This window comes from Leuciscus leuciscus, assembly GCF_965113295.1.
Source record: "Leuciscus leuciscus genome assembly, chromosome: 1".
Lineage (NCBI taxonomy): Eukaryota > Metazoa > Chordata > Actinopteri > Cypriniformes > Leuciscidae > Leuciscus > Leuciscus leuciscus.
Genome location: NC_138725.1, coordinates 35,919,554 through 35,943,293, shown reverse-complemented (window position 1 = coordinate 35,943,293; position 23,740 = coordinate 35,919,554). Strand labels below are relative to the sequence as shown.

The window sequence follows — 23,740 nt, the reverse complement described above, 5'->3', positions numbered from 1 at the left end:
TACTGCAAAATTCTTCCACAATTAGCATGGATATGAAATATATAATTTTTATGAAAAAAAATGCAGATATTTTTTTGCAGATATGCAGATAATATAGTTGTATCCAAAAAGTGTAATTACCATATACTTCCAGCAGAGGCCCCATAGAGATCCATTAATTTTTCTAGAGGTAAGCTGCTCTTAAACAGCTTTTGTTATGAATATATATATATTATATATATATATATATATTTAAACATTTTAAAATACATTATATCAGTATTTTTGTCAAAGTTTAGAATTTTGTTTTTTATTTGAGTCATTTTAAGTGCCTTTTTTATTGCAATAATGCCACATAAGTTGCCACTGAAAGAAAATACTTGATTGCAATTAGGCTACATATTTATTTCAACAATCCAAATGTAAAAAATTATCAACTTAAGAATAAGAAAAAACAAAACAAAAAAAAACACAGCAATAAGCAGATAGCAACATGAGTGAAGAGTAAACACTGTGTGTGTGTGTGTGTGTGTGTGTGTGTGTGTGTGTGTGTGTGTGTGTGTGTGTGTGTGTGTGTGTGTGTGTGTGTGTGGTGTGTGTGTGTGTGTGTGTGTGTGTGTGTGTGTGTGTGTGTGTGTGTGTGTGTGTGTGTGTGTGTGTGTGTGTGTGTGTGTGTGTGTGTGTGTGTGTATAGATAGATCATTTTGAAAAAGTCACAAAACTCTTACTCCACTGAGATGAAGGAAACCATTTTTTTAACTAAAGAAAAGCTGATTTGGGTCATATTGACCCCAAAGCACAAACTAGGGTAAAATGTGTTTTTGGGATCCACTAGTCTAGTTGTTTTAACAGTTGATAATATTGTAGGCTATAAGTAATAATAAAAAAAACTGTACGAATTTGTTTGTCATGTGTGGTGCTAGCATTCATTTTAGTTAAACGCAATGTTTTATATCTGCTGTTCTGAACGTTTAGCGTTGGCCTATAGCCCTAATATGTGTCACATTTTTTCACAATTTTTACAAGCTGTAGGCCTTACAATGCGGGTGTGGGGCAGGAGCAGACACAAACACTGCGGGCGTACCTGAAGGGAAGGAGGAGCAGCTGCAGCCGTAGGGGTGGAGGAACAGAGCGCAGAGTAAGATCTGCAGGTCCGTGGAGGGGTGGTGTGACGACTGACCAAGAGGGAGCCGGTGGGACGAGGGAACCCAGGTGCAGCCGACAGGCCGGCGGGCAGAGATGGAGCGAGGTGATCAGAGGCCGGAGGCGGAGCCACTGGATCCACTGGCTCAGGCGCTGATGGAGGTTGCTTGATTTATTTCTGCATTTATTTCTGTTGACACACAGGATGATGCAGAACAGATGGAGAGACATAAACTGGTTTGACGCTATAAGTGCTGCTCGCGTCTCCAAACACTGACAATCAGCACGATAAGCAGACGAGTGTTTATTACTGGAGCTTCAGCATGTGAAGAAATCGTTTTGACAAAGATTTCTTCATGTCAGACCCTGGAGAAACTCTGTGAGCTTCAAACACACTCAACAAATAAATTGTACAAATAAAACTTTTTATTTTTATTAGAGATCTTTTTTATTATAAATATCCGTGTTCTCCCTTTGTTCTTTTGTGTGTGATCTAAGATTGTATAGCATTATATTTGAGAGAGGTTCAGTTCAAGTATGTTTTGAATGCATTTTGTTCACACCTGAAGAAATCCTGAAAGTGCCATCTGACTTGTTATAAACACACCCATGTGATCAGAAACTCCTCCCTCTTACAACACATATCAGGAAGTGACTTATGAAACAAACAGGGAAAATGGCTTCAGGAAATGTCTCTGCAGAAGAACTTTCTTGTCCAGTGTGTTGTGAAATCTTCAAGGCTCCTGTTCTTCTGTCATGTAGTCACAGTTTCTGTAAAGAGTGTCTTCAACAGTTCTGGAGAACCAAGGAAACTCAGGAGTGTCCTGTCTGCAGGAGATTGTCAAGACATGAGCCTTCAAATAATCTTGTGTTAAAGAACTTGTGTGAGTCGTTCCTGAAGGAGAGAAATGAGAGTCGTTCATCAGGGTCTGAGGAGATCTGCAGTTTACACAGTGAGAAACTCAAACTCTTCTGTCTGGAGGACAAACAGCCTGTGTGTTTAGTGTGTATTAAATCACAGAAACACGTCAATCACACATTCAGACCCATCAGTGAAGTGGTTTCATCATATAAGGTAAGGCTTATTTCTGAGGATAAAAACTGGTCATAAACATAAACAATTTCTCTGTACCATTTTGCTCATTTTATCTATTACATACGGTACATGAACAGATCACAGATATTGCTGGTGTCTCATAGAGTTTCACTTTAAATTCTAGGAGGAGCTCAATACAGCACTGAAGTCCTTACAAGAGAAGCTGAAACACAATGAAAACATTAAAGGAGAGTTTGAGAGAACAGTTCAACACATCAAGGTGAGGATCGATTTTTTTTTGACATTTTGACGTTTGATTAGAACAGCTGAACTGATTTGTCTGACATAATTACATGTTCCTTTATTGACTGGAACTCAAACATACAAATGTTGCATGCATGTATATTTAGTAGCCCTATATAGCAAGTTACATAAGGTCATTTATACCATATGTTTGCTCATCGAATTTATGAACTTGTCCATTAGAATTATGCATGTATGATGTTTCTATTATAATATGCCAGTAAAATCTTTCTATTCTGGAAAAAAGAATTAGTGACTCTTGTATGTACACTGTTAAAAATTGTGTGAAATTACATTATATTCCAGGTTAATAATTGCATGACTTTCCCAGTTATCTGTGTTGCTGAACTTATTTTTGTTTCACTTTAGCAGTTTGTATTGTTTGTTTATCATAATGTTCAGAGTTTGAGTGTCACCATTGTTGTGTTTTAAATATTGATGTCTGTGCATCATTAGGTGATGTCACATCTTTCAAAGATAGATCTCAGCAGCTGCTTTACTATTGTGAAATATCCATCTACAAATAATTATGAATTTTAAATAAGATATTAGTAAATCTTTATGCTTAAATAACACTAGTGATAGTATAGTTTGACTAACTTAAAATTAGCCAATTATCTTATATTCTAGCTTGCCATCGTTTTAACAAATGTTTTCAGTGTATAGGCTACTGCCAAATCTGTGTATAGGCTACTGTCCTCTGGCGGTGAGACTGTAGAATTGCAGCAGGAGATATTACAGTAAAGACCTCAGACTGTAAGGCAACACGTCTTAATTTGAAATAAAATTTTACATTTTTAATAATACACATAATATATCATTTTTCTTTTTTGTTTACTTCTCATCTATACATTAATGCTGTGTTTTTGGAGATTTGATTTGACTTTTGTACCTATTTACTGCAAAATTCTTCCACAATTAGCATGGATATGAAATATATAATTTTTATGAAAAAAAATGCAGATATTTTTTTGCAGATATGCAGATAATATAGTTGTATCCAAAAAGTGTAATTACCATATACTTCCAGCAGAGGCCCCATAGAGATCCATTAATTTTTCTAGAGGTAAGCTGCTCTTAAACAGCTTTTGTTATGAATATATATATATTATATATATATATATATATTTAAACATTTTAAAATACATTATATCAGTATTTTTGTCAAAGTTTAGAATTTTGTTTTTTATTTGAGTCATTTTAAGTGCCTTTTTTATTGCAATAATGCCACATAAGTTGCCACTGAAAGAAAATACTTGATTGCAATTAGGCTACATATTTATTTCAACAATCCAAATGTAAAAAATTATCAACTTAAGAATAAGAAAAAACAAAAAAAAAAAACACAGCAATAAGCAGATAGCAACATGAGTGAAGAGTAAACACTGTGTGTGTGTGTGTGTGTGTGTGTGTGTGTGTGTGTGTGTGTGTGTGTGTGTGTGTGTGTGTGTGTGTGTGTGTGTGTGTGTGTGTGTGTGTGTGTGTGTGTGTGTGTGTGTGTGTGTGTGTGTGTGTGTGTGTGTGTGTGTGTGTGTATAGATAGATCATTTTGAAAAAGTCACAAAACTCTTACTCCACTGAGATGAAGGAAACCATTTTTTTAACTAAAGAAAAGCTGATTTGGGTCATATTGACCCCAAAGCACAAACTAGGGTAAAATGTGTTTTTGGGATCCACTAGTCTAGTTGTTTTAACAGTTGATAATATTGTAGGCTATAAGTAATAATAAAAAAAACTGTACGAATTTGTTTGTCATGTGTGGTGCTAGCATTCATTTTAGTTAAACGCAATGTTTTATATCTGCTGTTCTGAACGTTTAGCGTTGGCCTATAGCCCTAATATGTGTCAAATTTTTTCACAATTTTTACAAGCTGTAGGCCTTACAATGCGGGTGTGGGGCAGGAGCAGACACAAACACTGCGGGCGTACCTGAAGGGAAGGAGGAGCAGCTGCAGCCGTAGGGGTGGAGGAACAGAGCGCAGAGTAAGATCTGCAGGTCCGTGGAGGGGTGGTGTGACGACTGACCAAGAGGGAGCCGGTGGGACGAGGGAACCCAGGTGCAGCCGACAGGCCGGCGGGCAGAGATGGAGCGAGGTGATCAGAGGCCGGAGGCGGAGCCACTGGATCCACTGGCTCAGGCGCTGATGGAGGTTGCTTGATTTATTTCTGCATTTATTTCTGTTGACACACAGGATGATGCAGAACAGATGGAGAGACATAAACTGGTTTGACGCTATAAGTGCTGCTCGCGTCTCCAAACACTGACAATCAGCACGATAAGCAGACGAGTGTTTATTACTGGAGCTTCAGCATGTGAAGAAATCGTTTTGACAAAGATTTCTTCATGTCAGACCCTGGAGAAACTCTGTGAGCTTCAAACACACTCAACAAATAAATTGTACAAATAAAACTTTTTATTTTTATTAGAGATCTTTTTTATTATAAATATCCGTGTTCTCCCTTTGTTCTTTTGTGTGTGATCTAAGATTGTATAGCATTATATTTGAGAGAGGTTCAGTTCAAGTATGTTTTGAATGCATTTTGTTCACACCTGAAGAAATCCTGAAAGTGCCATCTGACTTGTTATAAACACACCCATGTGATCAGAAACTCCTCCCTCTTACAACACATATCAGGAAGTGACTTATGAAACAAACAGGGAAAATGGCTTCAGGAAATGTCTCTGCAGAAGAACTTTCTTGTCCAGTGTGTTGTGAAATCTTCAAGGCTCCTGTTCTTCTGTCATGTAGTCACAGTTTCTGTAAAGAGTGTCTTCAACAGTTCTGGAGAACCAAGGAAACTCAGGAGTGTCCTGTCTGCAGGAGATTGTCAAGACATGAGCCTTCAAATAATCTTGTGTTAAAGAACTTGTGTGAGTCGTTCCTGAAGGAGAGAAATGAGAGTCGTTCATCAGAGTCTGAGGAGATCTGCAGTTTACACAGTGAGAAACTCAAACTCTTCTGTCTGGAGGACAAACAGCCTGTGTGTTTAGTGTGTATTAAATCACAGAAACACGTCAATCACACATTCAGACCCATCAGTGAAGTGGTTTCATCATATAAGGTAAGGCTTATTTCTGAGGATAAAAACTGGTCATAAACATAAACAATTTCTCTGTACCATTTTGCTCATTTTATCTATTACATACGGTACATGAACAGATCACAGATATTGCTGGTGTCTCATAGAGTTTCACTTTAAATTCTAGGAGGAGCACAATACAGCACTGAAGTCCTTACAAGAGAAGCTGAAACACAATGAAAACATTAAAGGAGAGTTTGAGAGAACAGTTCAACACATCAAGGTGAGGATCGATTTTTTTTTGACGTTTGATTAGAACAGCTGAACTGATTTGTCTGACATAATTACATGTTCCTTTATTGACTGGAACTCAAACATACAAATGTTGCATGCATGTATATTTAGTAGCCCTATATAGCAAGTTACATAAGGTCATTTATACCATATGTTTGCTCATCGAATTTATGAACTTGTCCATTAGAATTATGCATGTATGATGTTTCTATTATAATATGCCAGTAAAATCTTTCTATTCTGGAAAAAAGAATTAGTGACTCTTGTATGTACACTGTTAAAAATTGTGTGAAATTACATTATATTCCAGGTTAATAATTGCATGACTTTCCCAGTTATCTGTGTTGCTGAACTTATTTTTGTTTCACTTTAGCAGTTTGTATTGTTTGTTTATCATAATGTTCAGAGTTTGAGTGTCACCATTGTTGTGTTTTAAATATTGATGTCTGTGCATCATTAGGTGATGTCACATCTTTCAAAGATAGATCTCAGCAGCTGCTTTACTATTGTGAAATATCCATCTACAAATAATTATGAATTTTAAATAAGATATTAGTAAATCTTTATGCTTAAATAACACTAGTGATAGTATAGTTTGACTAACTTAAAATTAGCCAATTATCTTATATTCTAGCTTGCCATCGTTTTAACAAATGTTTTCATTTGTCACAGTTCTGACTTGGCTAGATCATAAATTTGAATATGAATATACAAGGTCCAAGATCCCAAGCAAATGGAACACTGATTGACGTTTACAAATTGCCTGATGCAAACGTAAAAAAAAATATATGGAAGTTTTTGCGAAACTGCCGTATTTCCATTGTGGGCATATTTTCAATTTGTGCAATTTGAAGGGTAATAGAAACGCACCTGTTATGCAAATTAAAAACCACTTTATTGTAATGATCATAAACACAGGATAAAATTAAAGGTAGGGTAGGTGATTTCCATTAAAAAAAATATATATATGCTGGTTGAAAGTCTCTTCACATCCTGATAGCAATCATGAAGTTAAGTGGTCTAAATGTATTTATATGCCACTGCCGTTCAAAAGTTTTGGAGCAAAATATTTTTTATTGTTTTTAAAGTCTCTTCTGCTCACTAAGGCTGCATTTATTTGATAAAAAATACAACAACAAAAAACAGTAATATTGTTAATTATTATGACAATTTAAAATAACCTGTTTTCTATTTAAATATATTTTAAAATGTAATGTATTCCATGTGATCAAAGCTGAATTTTCAGCAGCATTACTCCAGTCTATTCTTTGATGAATAGAAAGTTCAAAATAACAGCATTTATTTGAAATAGAATCTTTTGTAACATTATAAATATTACTGTAACTTTTGATCAATTTATTTAATTCTTGATTAATAAAAGTATTGATTTATTTTATGTATCCCCCCCCAAAAAAAAAAATTCTTACTGACCTTAAACTTTTGAACTGTTTAATGTTACAACAGATTTCTATTTCAGATAAATGCTGTTCTTTTGAACTTTCCATTTATTAAACAATCCTAAACTATAAATGTAAATAACTGTTTTCAACATTGACAATAATAGTATAATGATAGTTTTATCCAACAGACAGAGAACATCTTCTACATTACTAGTACTTGTGATTTGATTTCAGTCTCAAGCTGAGCACACAGAGCGTCAGATTAAACAGCAGTTTGAGAAGCTTCATCAGTTCCTCAGAGATGAAGAAGAAGCTACAATCACTGCTCTGAGGGAGGAAGAGGAGCAGAAGAAGCAGATGATGAAGGAGAAGCTGGAGGAGATGAACAGACACATCTCAGATCTTTCACACACAATCAAAGACATGGAGGAGATGATGAAAGCCAGTGACGTCTGCTTTCTGAAGGTCTGATTTCACATCATTGATTGGTTGATTGAGTTCTTGATGATAAATGGTGTGTTTGTTCAGCAGGAGTTTCCAGTCTCAATGAAAAGGTGAGTGATCTGCTGGTGTCTCTGGTCTCTCTGGTTCTGATCTAAAGCCACTGCAGTTCTGACTCCTGAATGTTCTTCCAGAGTCCAGATCTCTCAGCCGGATCCACAGATGGCTTCTGGAGCTTTGATTCATGTGTCACGATACTTGGGCAACCTGCCGTTCAGAGTCTGGAAGAAGATGCAGGACATCGTCCAAAACAGTGAGTCTGCAGAAGATCTGTGCTGTTACACACACACACACACACACACACACACTAGAAATTCAAAAGAAGTTGTATGTGCTCAAAAAACAAAACCGTATTCTCAGGTGCGTGGAAGTTATTGTAGCCTAAACAAAACAGCTGAAGTCGTCCGCTCCCTGAAAAAAAAAAAATTTAGAACCAAAAAAAGGGTCTATCAAAAATATATCTTTCATTTTTACTTTTGCGTGTGAAAAAGTTCAAAGTGTATTAGCTCTTCCCCGCCAAACACGGAATTTTCCAGTTTTTTATGTTTTCACTGTTATACGGTAGGGGGCGCTATTACACATCTACTGAACGAGTATCTCCTGATCAAAACACAGGAGAAGACGACGCAGAAACAAGCGATAGCATATGTATGCATAGGCCTATGTAAAAAAATAACGTGATCAACATTAAACAGCATATAAATCGAAACTGCCTAATGTTACTGAATGAAATGTCGACCCAGGACAATATATAGGCCTGTGAAGCTTCAGGGGTGTTGATGGACTCGATCTACTCCATCTATGTTTTGATCATCGTTCTGATTCGGATCCAGACGTATTTGACAAAAACAGGATTTTCTCTGCTTTTTTGCTCAAAATGTTGCTTTTTTTATTTTATTTTTACTTACCTTGATTAAAGAAGAATGCATGAAGCTAGAATAAAATAAAATAAACATTTTGTTCGTTTAAAAGCAGAGGGTCTGTTCTTTCTTTTGATATTGCATGCTCAGATATTCTTACAACAAAATATTCTGGGGGCCATGACATTTTTGTGAAAATTATCAAAAACGCTGGCGGTGGCTGGCAACTTTTTTTAAATGACACTGGTGAGGAAAGTGTTAAAAACAGACCAGAGAGCAGATGTTTCAGCCATTTTTTGGGTCTGAATACATGTTTCCAGTGTGTGGATAACTTCTGCTGTTTTGGTTACACACACACACAGTGGAAATTACGCATGAGGGAAGATTGATAGATTTAAATATCTCTGATGTCTTTGATCAATACTGTTCATAAATCATAATAATTTGTGTTCGGTTCACTCTTGATCATTATATGAACATATAAAAGCAGCTGTTGATTGTGTCTCATCAGCTCCTGTGATTCTGGATCCAAATACAGCTCATCCACTTCTCGTTCTGTCTGATGATCTGACCAGTGTGAGATACAGCGAGATCTTACAACCTGTTCCTGATAATCCAGAGAGATTTGATGGGTATGACTGTGTTCTGGGTTCAGAGGGTTTTAACTCAGGAACACACTGCTGGGATGTGGAGGTTAAAGAGAGTCAGTTCTGGTGTCTTGGAGTAACTACAGCATCAAACCAGAGGAAGGGAGATCATGTTTTCTTTAACACTGATTTCTGGAGTGTGCAGTACGATGAGATTGGACTGGTTGAGCGGTTTGGTTTTCCTGTTGAACAGTATCTTGAGCGTGTGAGAGTTGACTTGGACTATGACAGAGGAACGGTGTCATTCTCTGATCCTGTAACTAACACACATGTACACACATTCACAACCACCTTCACTGACACAGTCTATCCGTTCTTCTTTAATCTTGATGAAATGAACTGTATAAGGATTTTACCAGTTAAGTGACAACATGGATATTTTTTGAGTTATCTCAAGTTAAATCCAGGAAAGTTATTCTAACACAATTGAGTTGAGATAGCTAATTGCAACAATAAAAAAATTGTTACCATGCAATTCCACATATGGTAGTCCTTTTTTTATTCAGTTATAAAGATATTTAGTCATAATGTTTAGGTTGGTCAGATATCATTCAGGAACATGATTACATGCATAGTCTTATTTAAGTGTTTATCTTAAAGGTGCATTGTGTACTATTTAGGAGGATCTGTTGACAGAAATGCAATATCATATACATAAATATGTTTTCAGTGGTGTATAAAGACCTTACATTACCTTACCTTACACCGCTCTGTTTTTATTGCCTTAGAATGAGCCATTTCTGTCTACATACACCACGGGTCCCCTTACACGTCAAGTCGCCATTTTGTGCCACTATGTTTCTACATTACTACATTTAGAGTTTCTACTCTAAAAGGACAAACTACTACAGAACATGTTTCATCACTATGTTGTTCTTCATGCAAAGAAGCTAAAGCTAAAGTCAGCGAATAAAACACTGACACAATGATGAACAAGTAATAATATTAGCAATAACATATTGTTTTACTGAATAATTAAGTAAACGTAATTTCTTAATTTATCTTTGTAAAGAAACCTCGTTGCTTAACTGGCTACTCTCTGCTGTCTCAGACGACGACATCACTTCTTGTCGGCCACGTAACTTCTGTTGGTTGCAATTCGCAACCTCACCACTAGATGCTGCTAAAAATTACACACTGCACCTTTAATACACCAACTTCAGATGAGTGAAGGATGGACAGCAAAATCCCAGGAGTTAAAGGGATGCTTCAGGATTTAGCATTAAGCTTTGTATTAGTAGAAAACCTGTAGTAGTTTCGAATTACCGTGCTTTCTACCCTCATATCCCCCTGAGACGAGAGATTTATGTATTTTTTGTCTGGAAAAAATCATCATCATCATCGGAGGATTTTTTGGCCAGAGGCTAAAGACTACAGCCAGTAGTAGGGGCTGTCCCGCATGTTTGTACACATAGTGTCAGCCGTCTTTCTTTGGAAGCTAAGCTAGCAGGCTCTTGCTCTGTGGAGAAAGCTGAGTAGTAGGGGTTATCATCCTCTTTTTCCCGGACATGTCCAGCCGTCGAGATCGTCCAAAATGTCCGGGATTCGGCTTTTGCTTTCTGCAGTCGCCATTCATTGTTTACATGCACACCTTTTGTTTCAATCTAACTAAATTAATTCCGATTGGTGAATCTGAATGTAGTGTTTACATGAACGCTAACAAGTGATCGGTTGATCGGTTGCATTTTAACATTGCTAAGAAAATTCCCGCTCCTCCGTGAGAGATACGAGACCGGTGCGTCTCACAGACGGTGCGGTGCGTCTTTGACTGCAGCGCATCCTGCTCATCGGTAATCACGCCACCGGCCACTCATCGTTCTCCCACGGCCCTCAGTCTCGTCCTGCTCGCCACAGTAAACATAATGAATGGCGACTGTAGAACGCAAAAGCCGACTCCCGGACATTTTGGGCTATCTCGAAATCCCAGGCAGACTCGAGTCGTCACGGAGACTCAGTAGCGAAGCCTTGTTGTTTAACTGCTGCGCTCTCTTACCAGTAGGCGTGGTTTGGGAGTGGCCTATTAGGGCAGCGAAGCAAGTGCATTCTGGGAGTTGTTGTCTTTCATCCACATAAGCCAAAAATACATTTTCTGGCTTTTCTCAGTCTAGAAAGCTCCAAATTCAAAAATAATTTCACATTTCTTCTACATAAATGACCCATTTTAAATACACATTCATCTTTCCAGAGGTGAAGTATCCCTTTAAATGAACAGTGCTCGGTGTCTATAGGGGTGCTCTCTACAGAGTGTTAAAAGTAAGTAACACTGAAGCAGTGTTGCAGTTAATTAGATTACACGGCAACACTTTACAATACGGGTGCACTAATAAGCATTAATTCATACTTAACTAATGCACAGATAATCATGTGTTAATGTATGACTCATCATGAAGAACTAAACAATTAATTAATGATTACTGCATCAGTAACTAATAAAGATTCTAAATGATTAATAGATTAAGTAATATATGAATTGTTATTAATTAAATGTGTCATAATGTATTATTTTATTAACTAAAAGTGTAAATTAATGTGTTAATTACAACAGTTGGTCAAGGCAATGTACTTCAACTTCCAGTTGTCTGCTTTAAGTAATCATTAACTAATGATTTGCAAATGTATCATTATGTTAGGACTTTACTTGTTGAGGCACATGACTATGTCCCGTCAGACGTTATACTGCGCTAGTAGCACGCACTCCTCCTACTGTTTATTTATCAGAATCAGTCATATTCTTACAATTTATGTGTATGTTAAGGAAAGGGGGATAGTACTTGTGTGTGTGTCAACAATTTTTGTGTAAGCTAATTTATAATGATAGGCCCCTATATTATATATTAGGCGTTGGATCCCAGGGCGTAGACAGAGAACCGATGGAGACTAGCCTCTGAGGTGGAGCCAGATTACCCGAGGACTGAGGCGATGCCGGTGTGATGGAGGACCGAGGCATACCCGCAGGGAAGGAGGAGCAGCTGCAGCTGTAGGGGTGGAGGAACGGAGCGCAGCGGAAGATCCGCAAGTCCGTGGCAGAGGTGGTGTGACGACTGACCAAGGGGGAGCCGGTGAGACGAGGGAACCCAGGTAGAGTCGAAATGCCAAGGGTGTCTGGTGGAGCCAAAGAAGGGAGGAGCCAAGGTGGAGCCGACAGGCCGGCGGGCAGAGATGGAGCAAGGTGATCAGAGGCCGGAGGCGGAGGCACTGGATCCACTCGCTCCACTGCCTCAGGTGCTGATGGAGGTTGCTCGATTTATTTCTGCATTTATTTCTGTTGACACTCAGGATGATGCAGAACAGATGGAGAGACATAAACTGGTTTGACGATATAAGTGCTGCTCGTATCTCCAAACACTGACAAACAGCACAATAAGCAGACGTGTGTGTATTACTGGGGCTTCAGCATGTGAATAAATCGTTTTGACAAAGATTTCTTCATGTCAGACCCTGGATAATCTCTGTGAGGTTCAAACACAATCAACAAATAAAACTCACAAATAAAGTGTCCTTATTCTGTTTATTATAAATATTCATGTTCTCCCATTGTTCTTTTGTGTGTGATCTAAGGTTGTATAGCATTATATTTGTTTCAGTTCAAGTATGTTTTGAATGCATTTTGTTCACACCTGAAGAAATCCTGAAAGTGTGCCATCTGACTTGTTTCAACACACCCATGTGATCAGAAACTCCACCCTCTTACTGTCCCATTCAGCATTTTACCGCTCTGAAGTGATCTCAGCAGCGCCCCCTTTGTACCCTTGAAGCGGTCTTCCACGAAGCCCGCATAGAAGCAGGCTCCACGCACTTGAACTACCCAGGAATCTGTGCGAAAGGCCAATCAGACAACAGATGGGAGGAGATTTCACTCACGGATAATTGTTGACATGGCTGAGAAGAAAATATTACTGTTTTTATGACCTAAATGTACATTTTACCAGTTGTTACCTACAGTTTATACAAACATTATGGTCATCGAGCAGTGGTTGATGTCTCAAACATAATAATAGCGCGTTTAATAATATGATCGTATTATGATTCATTAAATAAATAACCGAATGGCAGGGCTTTACTGAGTCATATATGTAAACATAGTATGAATATTGAAACCTGTAAATTGAAAAAAAATGTTTAAATTATGTTTTAAAATTGTAATCTTAGTTAAAATGGAACATTATGTATTAGTATGTACAACTGTATACATAATTTAAATAAGCATGATATATCTATTGTCTAATGCCCAGGTGATATGCACAATATCAAAATATAGAACTGTAAAATTAGGCTGTGTAGTGGACATGCAGATAAGACGTCGGAGCGCAAAAATGTGATTTATCCTGTCCAACAACAACCAGACCGTTATTTCCGGCATGCCGATCAAGTCTGTCCCAAAACTACCTCTCAATGCGCCCTCGTGGACTCACGGCAAGGACCCTATAGGTCTGCACTACATGACGTCACCAAAGTGTGGACTCTGAGGAAGTCCACAAGTCCGGAGTGTGCCATTTGGGACAGGGCCAATTGCTGGAGCTCGAACAGGGAAAATGGCTTCAGTAAATGTCTCTGCAGAAGAACTTTCTTGTCCAGTGTGTTGTGAAATCTTCAAGGCTCCTGTTCTTCTGTCATGTAGTCACAGTTTCTGTAAAGAGTGTCTTCAACTGTTCTGGAGAACCAAGGAAACTCAGGAGTGTCCTGTCTGCAGGAGATTGTCAAGACATGAGCCTTCAATTAATCTTGTGTTAAAGAACTTGTGTGAGTCGTTCCTGAACGAGAGAAATGAGAGGCTTTCATCAGGATCTGAGGAGATCTGCGTTTTACACAGTGAGAAACTTAAACTCTTCTGTCTGGAGGACAAACAGTCTGTGTGTTTAGTGTGCAGAGATTCACAGAAACACGTCAATCACACATTCAGACCCATCAGTGAAGTTGTTCCATCATATAAGGTAAGGCTTATTTCTGAGGATTAAAACTGGTAAACACACATTTCTCTGTACCATTTTCACCATTACATGCATGAACATATCACAGAAATTTCTGGTGTCTCATAGATTTCCACTTTAATTCCAGGAGGAGCTCAATACAGCACTGAAGTCCTTACAAGAGAAAATTAAACACAACAAAAACATTAAAGGAGAGTTTGAGAAAACGGTTCAACACATCAAGGTGAGGGCTGATTCTTTCAAACACACTCAAAAAAAAAAAAAAAAAAAAAAATGGTCATGCAGGTATTTATTTAGTAGGCCTATATAATAATTAAGTTGCATAATTACATAAGTTAGCCATAAAGTTTATGAAATAATACTTCAAAAATATGCATGTAAGAGGTTTACAATATGCCTGTAAAAAATCATTCTTTTCTGGAAAAAAATATTGATGACTGTTATGCCTTGATGTTTGCCTTAATCAAATATTCTCTAGAATATTTCACTTTATTGCATGGCTTGGTTGAATTCTAATGTAGAATGCAGTCTGTTATTTCTTGATCACAGCAAAAACTCCAGTGTTAAATTAACTCTCCTGGGAGTTTATATGGCTCCAGACTCAAGAGTGTTAAAGTGTTAAAATATGAGTGTTAAATTAACACTCAAGAGTGTTAAAGTTAATGAGCTTATTAAGTGATTCATTGAGTGATTATTGACCATTATTGAAGACACCTGATATTAACAAGCAGAATCACCAAAGGAGAAAAAGCACAATTTTAAGACACCATTATGGTGATTAGTGTTTGTTTTAGTTGGGCTCTTGACCCTTAAACTACTAACATTAGATTTTGTTTGGCTGTTGTGTCTGAGTTATAACTGCCAGATGAACAAAGAGAAATGGTGATCAGGTTATGTTTTGACATAATCATAATTTGACCTGAATCACAAATCTTATTTTGAGAGTTATGTCTACCTGGTTGATTACAGCAGTACTGAGATTCTATAACAAACAATTTTCAGCATTTTCAATATAATCCAATATGTTCCTCAAAAGTTGTTCTGATCAAAAGACTTTAAAAATTACTTTATTTAGACACACTGACATCAATAATCAGCCTGTGAATCTCAACAATGGTGACAATAATAAAGCATGTTGCAGTGCATTCTGGGTGCCACCAATCATTCATGGCTCCCATCATGCATTGCGTAATGAATAAATTATAATCTGAATTGTTTTAGTAATTTCCTTTCCCTAATTGAATTTTCTGTTTGTCACCATTGTTGAGATTCATACACTGATTCCTGATGTCTGTGTGTGCCTAAAATAAGGATTTTTATCTTTATCAGAACAACTTTTTAAAAAATCCTTTGGATTATTTAGAAAATTCTGGATTTTGTGCTGTAGAATCAAAGTGATGCTGTAATTAACAATATACATTTAAGACAGAGATTAGACTCTAAATGAATTTAGTGATTCTCTTTGTTCATCTGGTAGTTATAACTCAGATACAACAGCAAAACAAAAACTGAAGTTAAACATGTAAGGGTCACAAGCCCAACTAAATCAAACACTGATCTCCATAATGGTGACTTAAAATTGTGCTTTTTCTCCTTCAGTGATTCTGCTTGTTAACATCAGGTGTCTTCAATAATGTTCAATCATCACTCAATTAATCACTTAATTATCTCATTAACTTTAACACTCTTGAGTGTTAATTTAACACTCATATTTTAACACTTTAAGGGCGCTTTCACACTGGCAGTTTAGTGCGGACCGGGGCACGGTTCGCATGAAAAATCGCTAATGTGAACGCTGTCATCGGACCCGGGTGCGCACTAGAGTACCGAACCCGAGACTACCTGGAGGAGGTGGTCTGAGCTCGGTTGTTCCCGAACCGTGGCGCGGTTCGCGTTAATGTGCAAGCAACACGGACTCGGGTGCGCGCTTGTTCAGGAAGTATAGTATCCCGCGCATGCGTATCACTGTCGAATATCATTGTTTCCTCACACGAGTTGTATTCTCCATGCGTTTTCCGTGTGCGTTTGCGATGACGTAAGATCACTGCAAACGCACCTGGGTTCGATACAACTAATTGAGTGTGAAACCAGACCAACGCTGCGGGGGGCGCCGGGAACTAGCGCACTCGGGTTCGGACCGCAGCAAACGAACCCAGTGGAAAAACGCCCTAACACTCTTGAGTCTGGAGCCATATAAACTCCCAGGAGAGTTCATTTAACACTGGAGTTTTTGCTGTGATAACAGAGCGCTGCTAAGTATAACACACCGTTGCCATGAAAAACAGAGCGTTGCTATGGATGCAGGATTCTAACCGTAGAGACAGAACGGACTATTTTCTTTAGCGGAAGCAATACAATTGTTTTTAAATCAATAAACTCCTTTTTAAATTCATATTTTGAGTCAAATTATTGATTTATTTGGTACACTGTTAACCCTTGCTGTATAAAAAGGCCAAATTCTGACAATATCATACCATTTTCCATTAAAACAGTAATATACTGTAGAAAACAAAAATAGCCTACAGGAATATACTGTAAATTAACAGTGCTCAAAATCGACACTCAGCGGCTGTTTTCCCAATCACACCCTATACCCTCATTCACTATTCCCTACATTAGTTCACTATAGTCCCCTTGACAGAGTGAATGAAAAGAAGTGAGTGAATTGAGACACTGATGAACACCTGACAAGCAGAATCACTGAAGGACAGAGAAACAAGAACAGAAACACAAGAACTACAACTGACTTCCAGCCACACTAAGTGTGAAACCAGTTTACGATTATTTCTTTCATACATGTACAAAAGTTCTTGTTGAGAATTAACAGATATTTAGTTGTTGATATTTTATTGAAAATAATAAAGTTTGTAGTCACCATGATGGAGATCAGTATTTGTTTTAGGGCTCTTGACCCTTGACTTTATAACATTAGTTTCTCTCTGGCTGCTGTAACTGATCAGCAACATCTGACAACATCTGCTGTAACATCAACAATCAGCATAATGAATCTCAACAATGGTGACAATAAAAAAGTTTCATGTCACAATGCACAATGCATGCTGGGTTCCAGGATAGTATAAAACTCCCAGCATGCATTGCTGCATGAATAAAAAAAATAAAAAACTGCCACCATTGTTGAGATTCACGTGCTAATTTTTTATATCTCTGTGTTTCTAAAATACAGTGTAGTTTTGTTACTGGTTGTGCATGATGTGTTAAAAAAAATCGTGATTGTAACTCATTGTTGTAGTTTCACAGTGGTGGTAATGTAACACTTTTGAAACAGGATTAAACTCTGAATGAGGTTAGTGATTGAACAGGCTATATGATGATTTTGGCATCATAATCAATGTAACTGCAATCATTCACTAACCATGTGTGTGTGCACAACTGTGACCTACAAAAACACAGTTCAAGCAGCAAGAGAAAAACCAATGTTATAAAGTCAAGAGTCCAGAACCCAACTAAAGCAAACACTGATCTCTATAATGGTAACTTCAAACCAAACATTTTCAATGAAACATCTCAATAACAACTTCTGTAGATGTATGACAGAAATAAAGTCATACTGGTTAATAAGTGTGATAATGTGTAATGGCTGGAAGTCAGTTGTAGGTCTTGTGTTTCTCTATTTTCTGTTTATGTGTTTATCTTTCCTTCAGTGATTCTGCTTGTTAACAGCAGGTGTTCATCACAAATGCTCAACAATCACTTACATATTCCCTTAATTATCTCACTGCAACACTGTGTCAATGACTACGTTTACATGCAGCCAATAACCCGTTCAAAACCGGGATATTAGCAATAACCCGGTAGCGCACGGCCATGTAAACACCGGCAAAAACCCGGATATGCTCATATCCCGGTTTTTAAAAACCCGGATATTATCCCTGGGGTACCACTTTTCTAACCCGAATATTTGGTCATGTAAACGCGTATCGGCATATCCCCATCAAAAGGAACATTCATTTGTGTTCTGCGCATGTTCTATTCGCAAGGAATCTTGGTCTTTTGAGTAGAGACGGCGCATACAAAAACCTGCGTGCAGTATACCGGAAGTAAACAAGAAGTAGAGGTAAACATGGCGAGACGCAGCACAGCACCACACTTTTGGAGCGAGGAGGAAAGCGCAAACAAAGGCGATCGCTATCTGCCCCGAACTATTCATTATCCGCGTGCTGCTGCTGTTGTTGTTGCCTTTGGATACAGGAAGAAGAATCGGAAATGACGCACATTGCGTCTTAACGTTGTCCTTACGTCCAGACGCTAACCGTGCGTCGCCGTTTACATCGGGATATTGCCAATTGATTACAAATTCCATGTATACAGGAGTAACTCTCTCTACTCACGCATGTAAACGGGTTATTCTGAATGTTTCAGAAACCCAAATAGTGACCTTAACCCGACCATAACCCGAATTTTAACAGCTTGTAAACGTAGTTACTTTTACTCTTTGTAATGTGGATTTTCCTGTGGGGTTGAAAGGGTTAACAGTGTAAGATTAAAAAAAGACACACCCACAAAATGTATTAACAGTAACAAACTGTAAGTTATAAAACAGGTATATACTGCAACACTGTTGCCAGTAGTTTACTGTAAAATTTAGTTTTTTGGGTCACCATTGTGCTGAAGAGTAGAGCCTGTGCTTCAGTCCAGGAGAAGATCTACAAACATTGATGATATTCTGCATGTTGCTTTATTTAAAGGTACAATATGTAAGAATTTTGCATTAAAATATCCCAAAATCTCAAGGCCAGTGTTATATATTATTTTGTTAAGTTGATTACTTACAATATCCCAAATGTTTCCAACTATTTTTAAATCGTGAGAAAATTGCGATTTTAACCAAGGAAACGGGGCGTTAGAGCAGGGGTGAGCTGGGAGTCGCCAGTCAATTGCGTCATATCCGCGTTACCCTCGGTTTCCGCTCGTACTGTGTGGAGTCCTGGACAAATGCGGAAGTTGTAACGTTAGCGTCTATCAAGCTACTACAAACTTTAGCTTGTTTCTTGCAGTCGTTATGGTACACAATTATTCTTTACCGATTGCAGCTGGTTCTGTCGACAAAGCATGCTTAATTTTATATTTTCCAAATGTAGCATTCGGTAATAGTTATGTTTATGTAAGGAAAGTATTATTGCTTTAGATTTGTGTTTAGTTTAAACATTGTTTATCACGTCTGGTGTTTATGGCCATGTAAATAAACATAGCATGTGTTATACATAAAGATTAATCAGTATTTTGGCAAATGATGTGGGCATGTTCGAATGTACTTTTACAACAATTGTTTAGAACACGTAAAACTGCGCAGCGTTATCACAACAATGAATTCAACAAATACAGTAACATCTATGATAACCAATGTTAAACCTTACTTTTCTTGCGGTTAATTCATTTTAATGAAATAAAAGTGTGATGAGGTTTAAGAGTCAGGAAGGAAGAAGACAGGGATCGGCGTGACTGGGACTCGTACTTTATTAAAATAAAGCAAAACAAACAAAAGCCGCGCACAACGCGCATTCACCGTGGCAACCGCGATGGCACAAAACAGTTCAAAAATGAGAGCTCGGATCCACCGGTTTTCTTCCTCTGCGTCCAGTTTTCTCTCCAGTCTCTCTCTCGTTCCAGCGCGGCTTATAAGCGGTCTCTCCACGCCAATAATACTGCAATAAGACACAGGTTCGTCATTTGCACTTGACCTACTTGCTCGTCTCTTCTCTCTCCCATCACAGACCGCGCTGAGCCACGCCCCCCTCGCCACAAAAAGCATGTTATTAAACGCAACATTTATAAAAATAGAACTTAGCCTCATCCATGAACATGATTTTTCGATTCCCCTCTGACTGATTTACATCCACGGTGGAGTCTAAAACGACAGTTCCCATCATTCCACGCTCCTTCACATCGTCATCAAGCTACGCCGTTGTTGTTGTTTGGAATGTAGCGCCCTCTAGCGGCAAAAAAATTCTTGCATATTGTACCTTTAACAGGCGGTGACTGTGTAGTTGCTGGTCAAGTTAAAATCTTTTTATGTACAATAGTTTTTTTAGTGGCCTCAAATGAATTAAGTTCACAGTAATACTTTGCTCACATTATTAATGCATTATACATTTTAGTTAATACATTTAAATGACAGTTGATCAATTTAAAGCAGTCGGTTTCTGCAAGTGAAATTAGATTACTCGATTTTTAATTTAGTAAATTTTTACAGTAACATACTGTAGATTACAGTAAAGAACTGTACAATTAACAGTATATTACTGGCAACAGTGTTGCCAGTATTTTACTGTAAAAAAACCTGGTAAGGTCTAAAAGTGTAGGTAGCTGTCATAACTCAGAAGGAAAACAGTCAAAAGGATTCAGTTGCGAGTGAACAGTTGAATTTATTGACACAAAAGTAGTAGATAGTAGAGCAGGTCAGAATGGAAGCAGGCAGAAGAGGACTCAGGCTCGGTAACGCAGGGACGCATGGGCAGACGTAGATGCAGGAACAGGTAGTAATTCCTCCGGGAAACCTCAGGAAATTCACTGCATGGAAACAGGACTGGAATGCAGGAGAAACACGGTGAGTAGTTCCTTGGTGAGCCTCAACAACCATCTGACAAAGACAGGACGAGGTAACAAACAATAGGACATCCTCATTCAAAACAGCTGGCGCTGATCAGCTCATAAGCCGTGATAATAAGCGTGCTGATGAGCAGCGGCCACTCACACAACACGCACACACATAGCGAGGGCGAGTCAATGAATCCATGAACCGTGACAGGTAGCCATGTAATAAGCGAGATAATGTAGAGTGAGGCGGTTGTTATAGCGAATGCAACCCCTTCAGGCTGATCAGCCTGTCAGGGTTGCATTCGCTATAACAACCACCTCGCCCTACATTATCCCTTACTTATTGTGTTATTCGCTAAATGGAACTTGTGAAACCTTTGTGACTCCTTTGTTTTGAACCAGTGAATCGGAGCGTAACAATCTGCCAAAATCATGTGATTTGAGTAAATAAGTCTAGTACAGTACTTCAGAAAGTTTACACATTTTCCTACTCACTCTTCGTGCTGCTCCAGAATAAGTTGTGTCTGAATGTGAAGTGAATGTGATTTGATTTCAGTCTCAAGCTGAGTGCACAGAGCGTCAGATTAAACAGCAGTTTGAGAAGCTTCATCAGTTCCTCAGAGATGAAGAAGAAGCTACAATCACTGCACTGAGGGAGGAAGAGGAGCAGAAGAAGCAGATGATGAAGGAGAAGCTGGAGGAGATGGACAGACACATCTCAGATCTTTCACACACAATCAAAGACATGAAGGAGATGATGACAGCCAATGACGTCTGCTTTCTGAAGGTCTGATTTCACATCAGTGATTGATTGATGATTGATTGATTGATTGATTGATTGATTGATTGATTGATTGATTGATTGAATTCTTGATGATAAATGGTGTGTTTGTTCTGCAGGAGATTTCAGTCTCAATGGAAAGGTGAGTGATCTGCTGGTGTCTCTGGTCTCTCTGGTTCTGATCCAAAGCCACTGCAGTTCTGACTCATGAATGTTCTTCCAGAGTCCAGATCTCACAGCCGGATCCACAGATGGCTTCTGGAGCTTTGATTCATGTGTCACGATACTTGGGCAACCTGCCGTTCAGAGTCTGGAAGAAGATGCAGGACATCGTCCAATACAGTGAGTCTGGAGAAGATCTGTGCTCTTACACACACACTGGAAAATCAAATTATGTTGTGCTCAAAAAAAAAAAAAAAAAAAAAAAAAAAATCAGAATCAAAAAAGGGTCTATCAAAAATGTATCTTTAAATAAGAAGCAGGAACAAGCAAAATATCATATATAAGCAGATTCATTTGTAAAATAACGTGATCATCAACATTAAATATAAATCAACACTGCCTAATGTTACCGGACGAGCTGCAGGACTGTGAAGCATTAGGGGTGTTGTTGGACTCGATCTAATACATCTGTGTTTTGATCTTCGTTCTGAATCCGATCCAGACGTAGTCTTTGACAAAAACATGATTTTCTCAGCTTTTTGCTCAAAATGTTGCTTACCCACATTCAAGTGTTGATAAAAAAAGAATGCACAAAGCTAGAATAAAACAATTGTGTTTTTTGTTTGTTTAAAAGCAGAGGGTCTGTTCTTTCTTTTGATATATTGCATATTCAGATAATCATACAAAAATATTCTAGAGGCCATGAAATTTGTGTAAAAAAAAAAAAAAAACATTTAAACACTGGCTAAGAAAGAGTCAAAAACAGACCAGAGAGCAGATGTTTCAACCATTTTTGGGTCTGAATACATTTTTCTAGTGTGTGGACAACTTCTGCTGTTTTGTTTACACACACACACAAATTGGAAATGATTTATGGGGGAATATTGACAGATTTAAAGATCTCTGTGTTCGATAGTGTTCATAATTCATAATAATCTGTGTACGGTTCACTCTTGATCATTATATGAACAACAGAACAAAAGCATCTGTTGATTGTGTCTCATCAGCTCCTGTGATTCTGGATCCAAACACTGCTCATCCAGATCTCATTCTCTCTGATGATCTGACCAGAGTGAGAGACAGCAGGAACAAACAACCTTTTCCTGATAATCCAGAGAGATTTGACGGGCATGAGTGTGTTCTGGGTTCAGAGGGTTTTAACTCAGGAACTCACTGCTGGGATGTGGAGGTTAAAGAGAGTCGATGCTGGAGTCTTGGAGTAACTACAGCATCAAACCAGAGGAAGGGATGGGATTTCTTTAACACTGATGTCTGGAGTGTGCAGTACGGACTTGATAAGCGGTTTGGTTTTCCTGTTGAACAGGATCTTGATCGTGTGAGAGTTGATCTGGACTATGACAGAGGAATGGTGTCATTCTCTGATCCTGTAACTAACACACGTCTACACACATTCACAACCACCGTCACTGACACAGTCTATCCGTTCTTCTTTAATCTTGATCAAATTGACTGTATAAGGATTTTATCAGTTAAACTTGTATTAGAAACAGAAAACCACTGTTCTGTTTCTGATTCTCTGATTCTGCTAATTAATAAATATAAAACTTAAACATATCTTAAATATTTAGTCTTTGATAATCTGAAAGATGAAAAATAAAACCCAACACGTTTATATATATAAATATATATTGATCTGCTTTATCAATGCAGAAATGTTCTCTATTAAAGGGATAGTTCACTTTGAAATTAATTTTTGGTATGTTTTAGCTTACCTCAAGGGCATCCAAGATGTAGGTGTCTTTTTTTCCGCAGTAGTTTCAATTTTGATATTTTTAGGTCAAACCGTTCTTGTCTGTCAGTCATATAATGCAGGTCTATGGTCACTGTCTCAAAGAGCATGCACAGAGTCCAAATTAAAACAATTCCCCATCGTAAGTACACATTGATGGCCTAAGACACGAAACGAGCGGTTTGTGTGAGAAAACGAACAGTATTTATATCGATTTTACCACTTATACGCAGCCATGTCCGAGTGATCTGATCTGACGTGTACGCAGACTGGTGCATAGATATATACACTAGATGTCGCCTTAAAGACATTCGTTCCAATGAACTGCCGTAGACAAGGCGACATCTAGTGTATATATCTATGCACCAGTCTGTGTACAC

General features: G+C 38.0%; 2 protein-coding genes across 4 annotated transcripts; both read left to right on the top strand.

Annotated features, from left to right (window-relative positions):
• Positions 1-1,651: 1,651 nt before the first annotated feature.
• LOC309495163 (E3 ubiquitin-protein ligase TRIM39-like) lies at positions 1,652-9,882 on the top strand. 3 transcript variants are annotated; one of them, XM_082164772.1, is made up of 6 exons: positions 1,652-2,197; positions 2,343-2,438; positions 7,411-7,641; positions 7,708-7,730; positions 7,812-7,930; positions 9,049-9,882. In XM_082164772.1, the coding sequence occupies exons 1-6, from the start codon at positions 1,781-1,783 to the stop codon at positions 9,549-9,551; spliced, it is 1,389 nt and encodes a 462-aa protein (XP_082020898.1). In that variant the 5' UTR covers positions 1,652-1,780; the 3' UTR covers positions 9,552-9,882. The 3 variants fall into 3 exon arrangements, with proteins under 3 accessions (XP_082020898.1, XP_082020896.1, XP_082020897.1); XM_082164770.1 differs by lacking the exons at positions 1,652-2,197; positions 2,343-2,438 and adding exons at positions 4,393-5,524; positions 5,670-5,765 and having other exon boundaries at positions 7,705-7,730; XM_082164771.1 differs by lacking the exons at positions 1,652-2,197; positions 2,343-2,438 and adding exons at positions 4,394-5,524; positions 5,670-5,765.
• A 3,812-nt stretch (positions 9,883-13,694) lies between these two features.
• On the top strand, positions 13,695-23,238 carry LOC309495153 (nuclear factor 7, ovary-like). Its single transcript, XM_082164761.1, has 6 exons — positions 13,695-14,115; positions 14,240-14,335; positions 21,224-21,454; positions 21,568-21,590; positions 21,672-21,790; positions 22,618-23,238. Exons 1-6 carry the CDS (start codon positions 13,717-13,719, stop codon positions 23,178-23,180), a joined length of 1,431 nt encoding a protein of 476 aa, XP_082020887.1. The 5' UTR covers positions 13,695-13,716; the 3' UTR covers positions 23,181-23,238.
• The last annotated feature ends 502 nt before the right edge of the window (positions 23,239-23,740 follow it).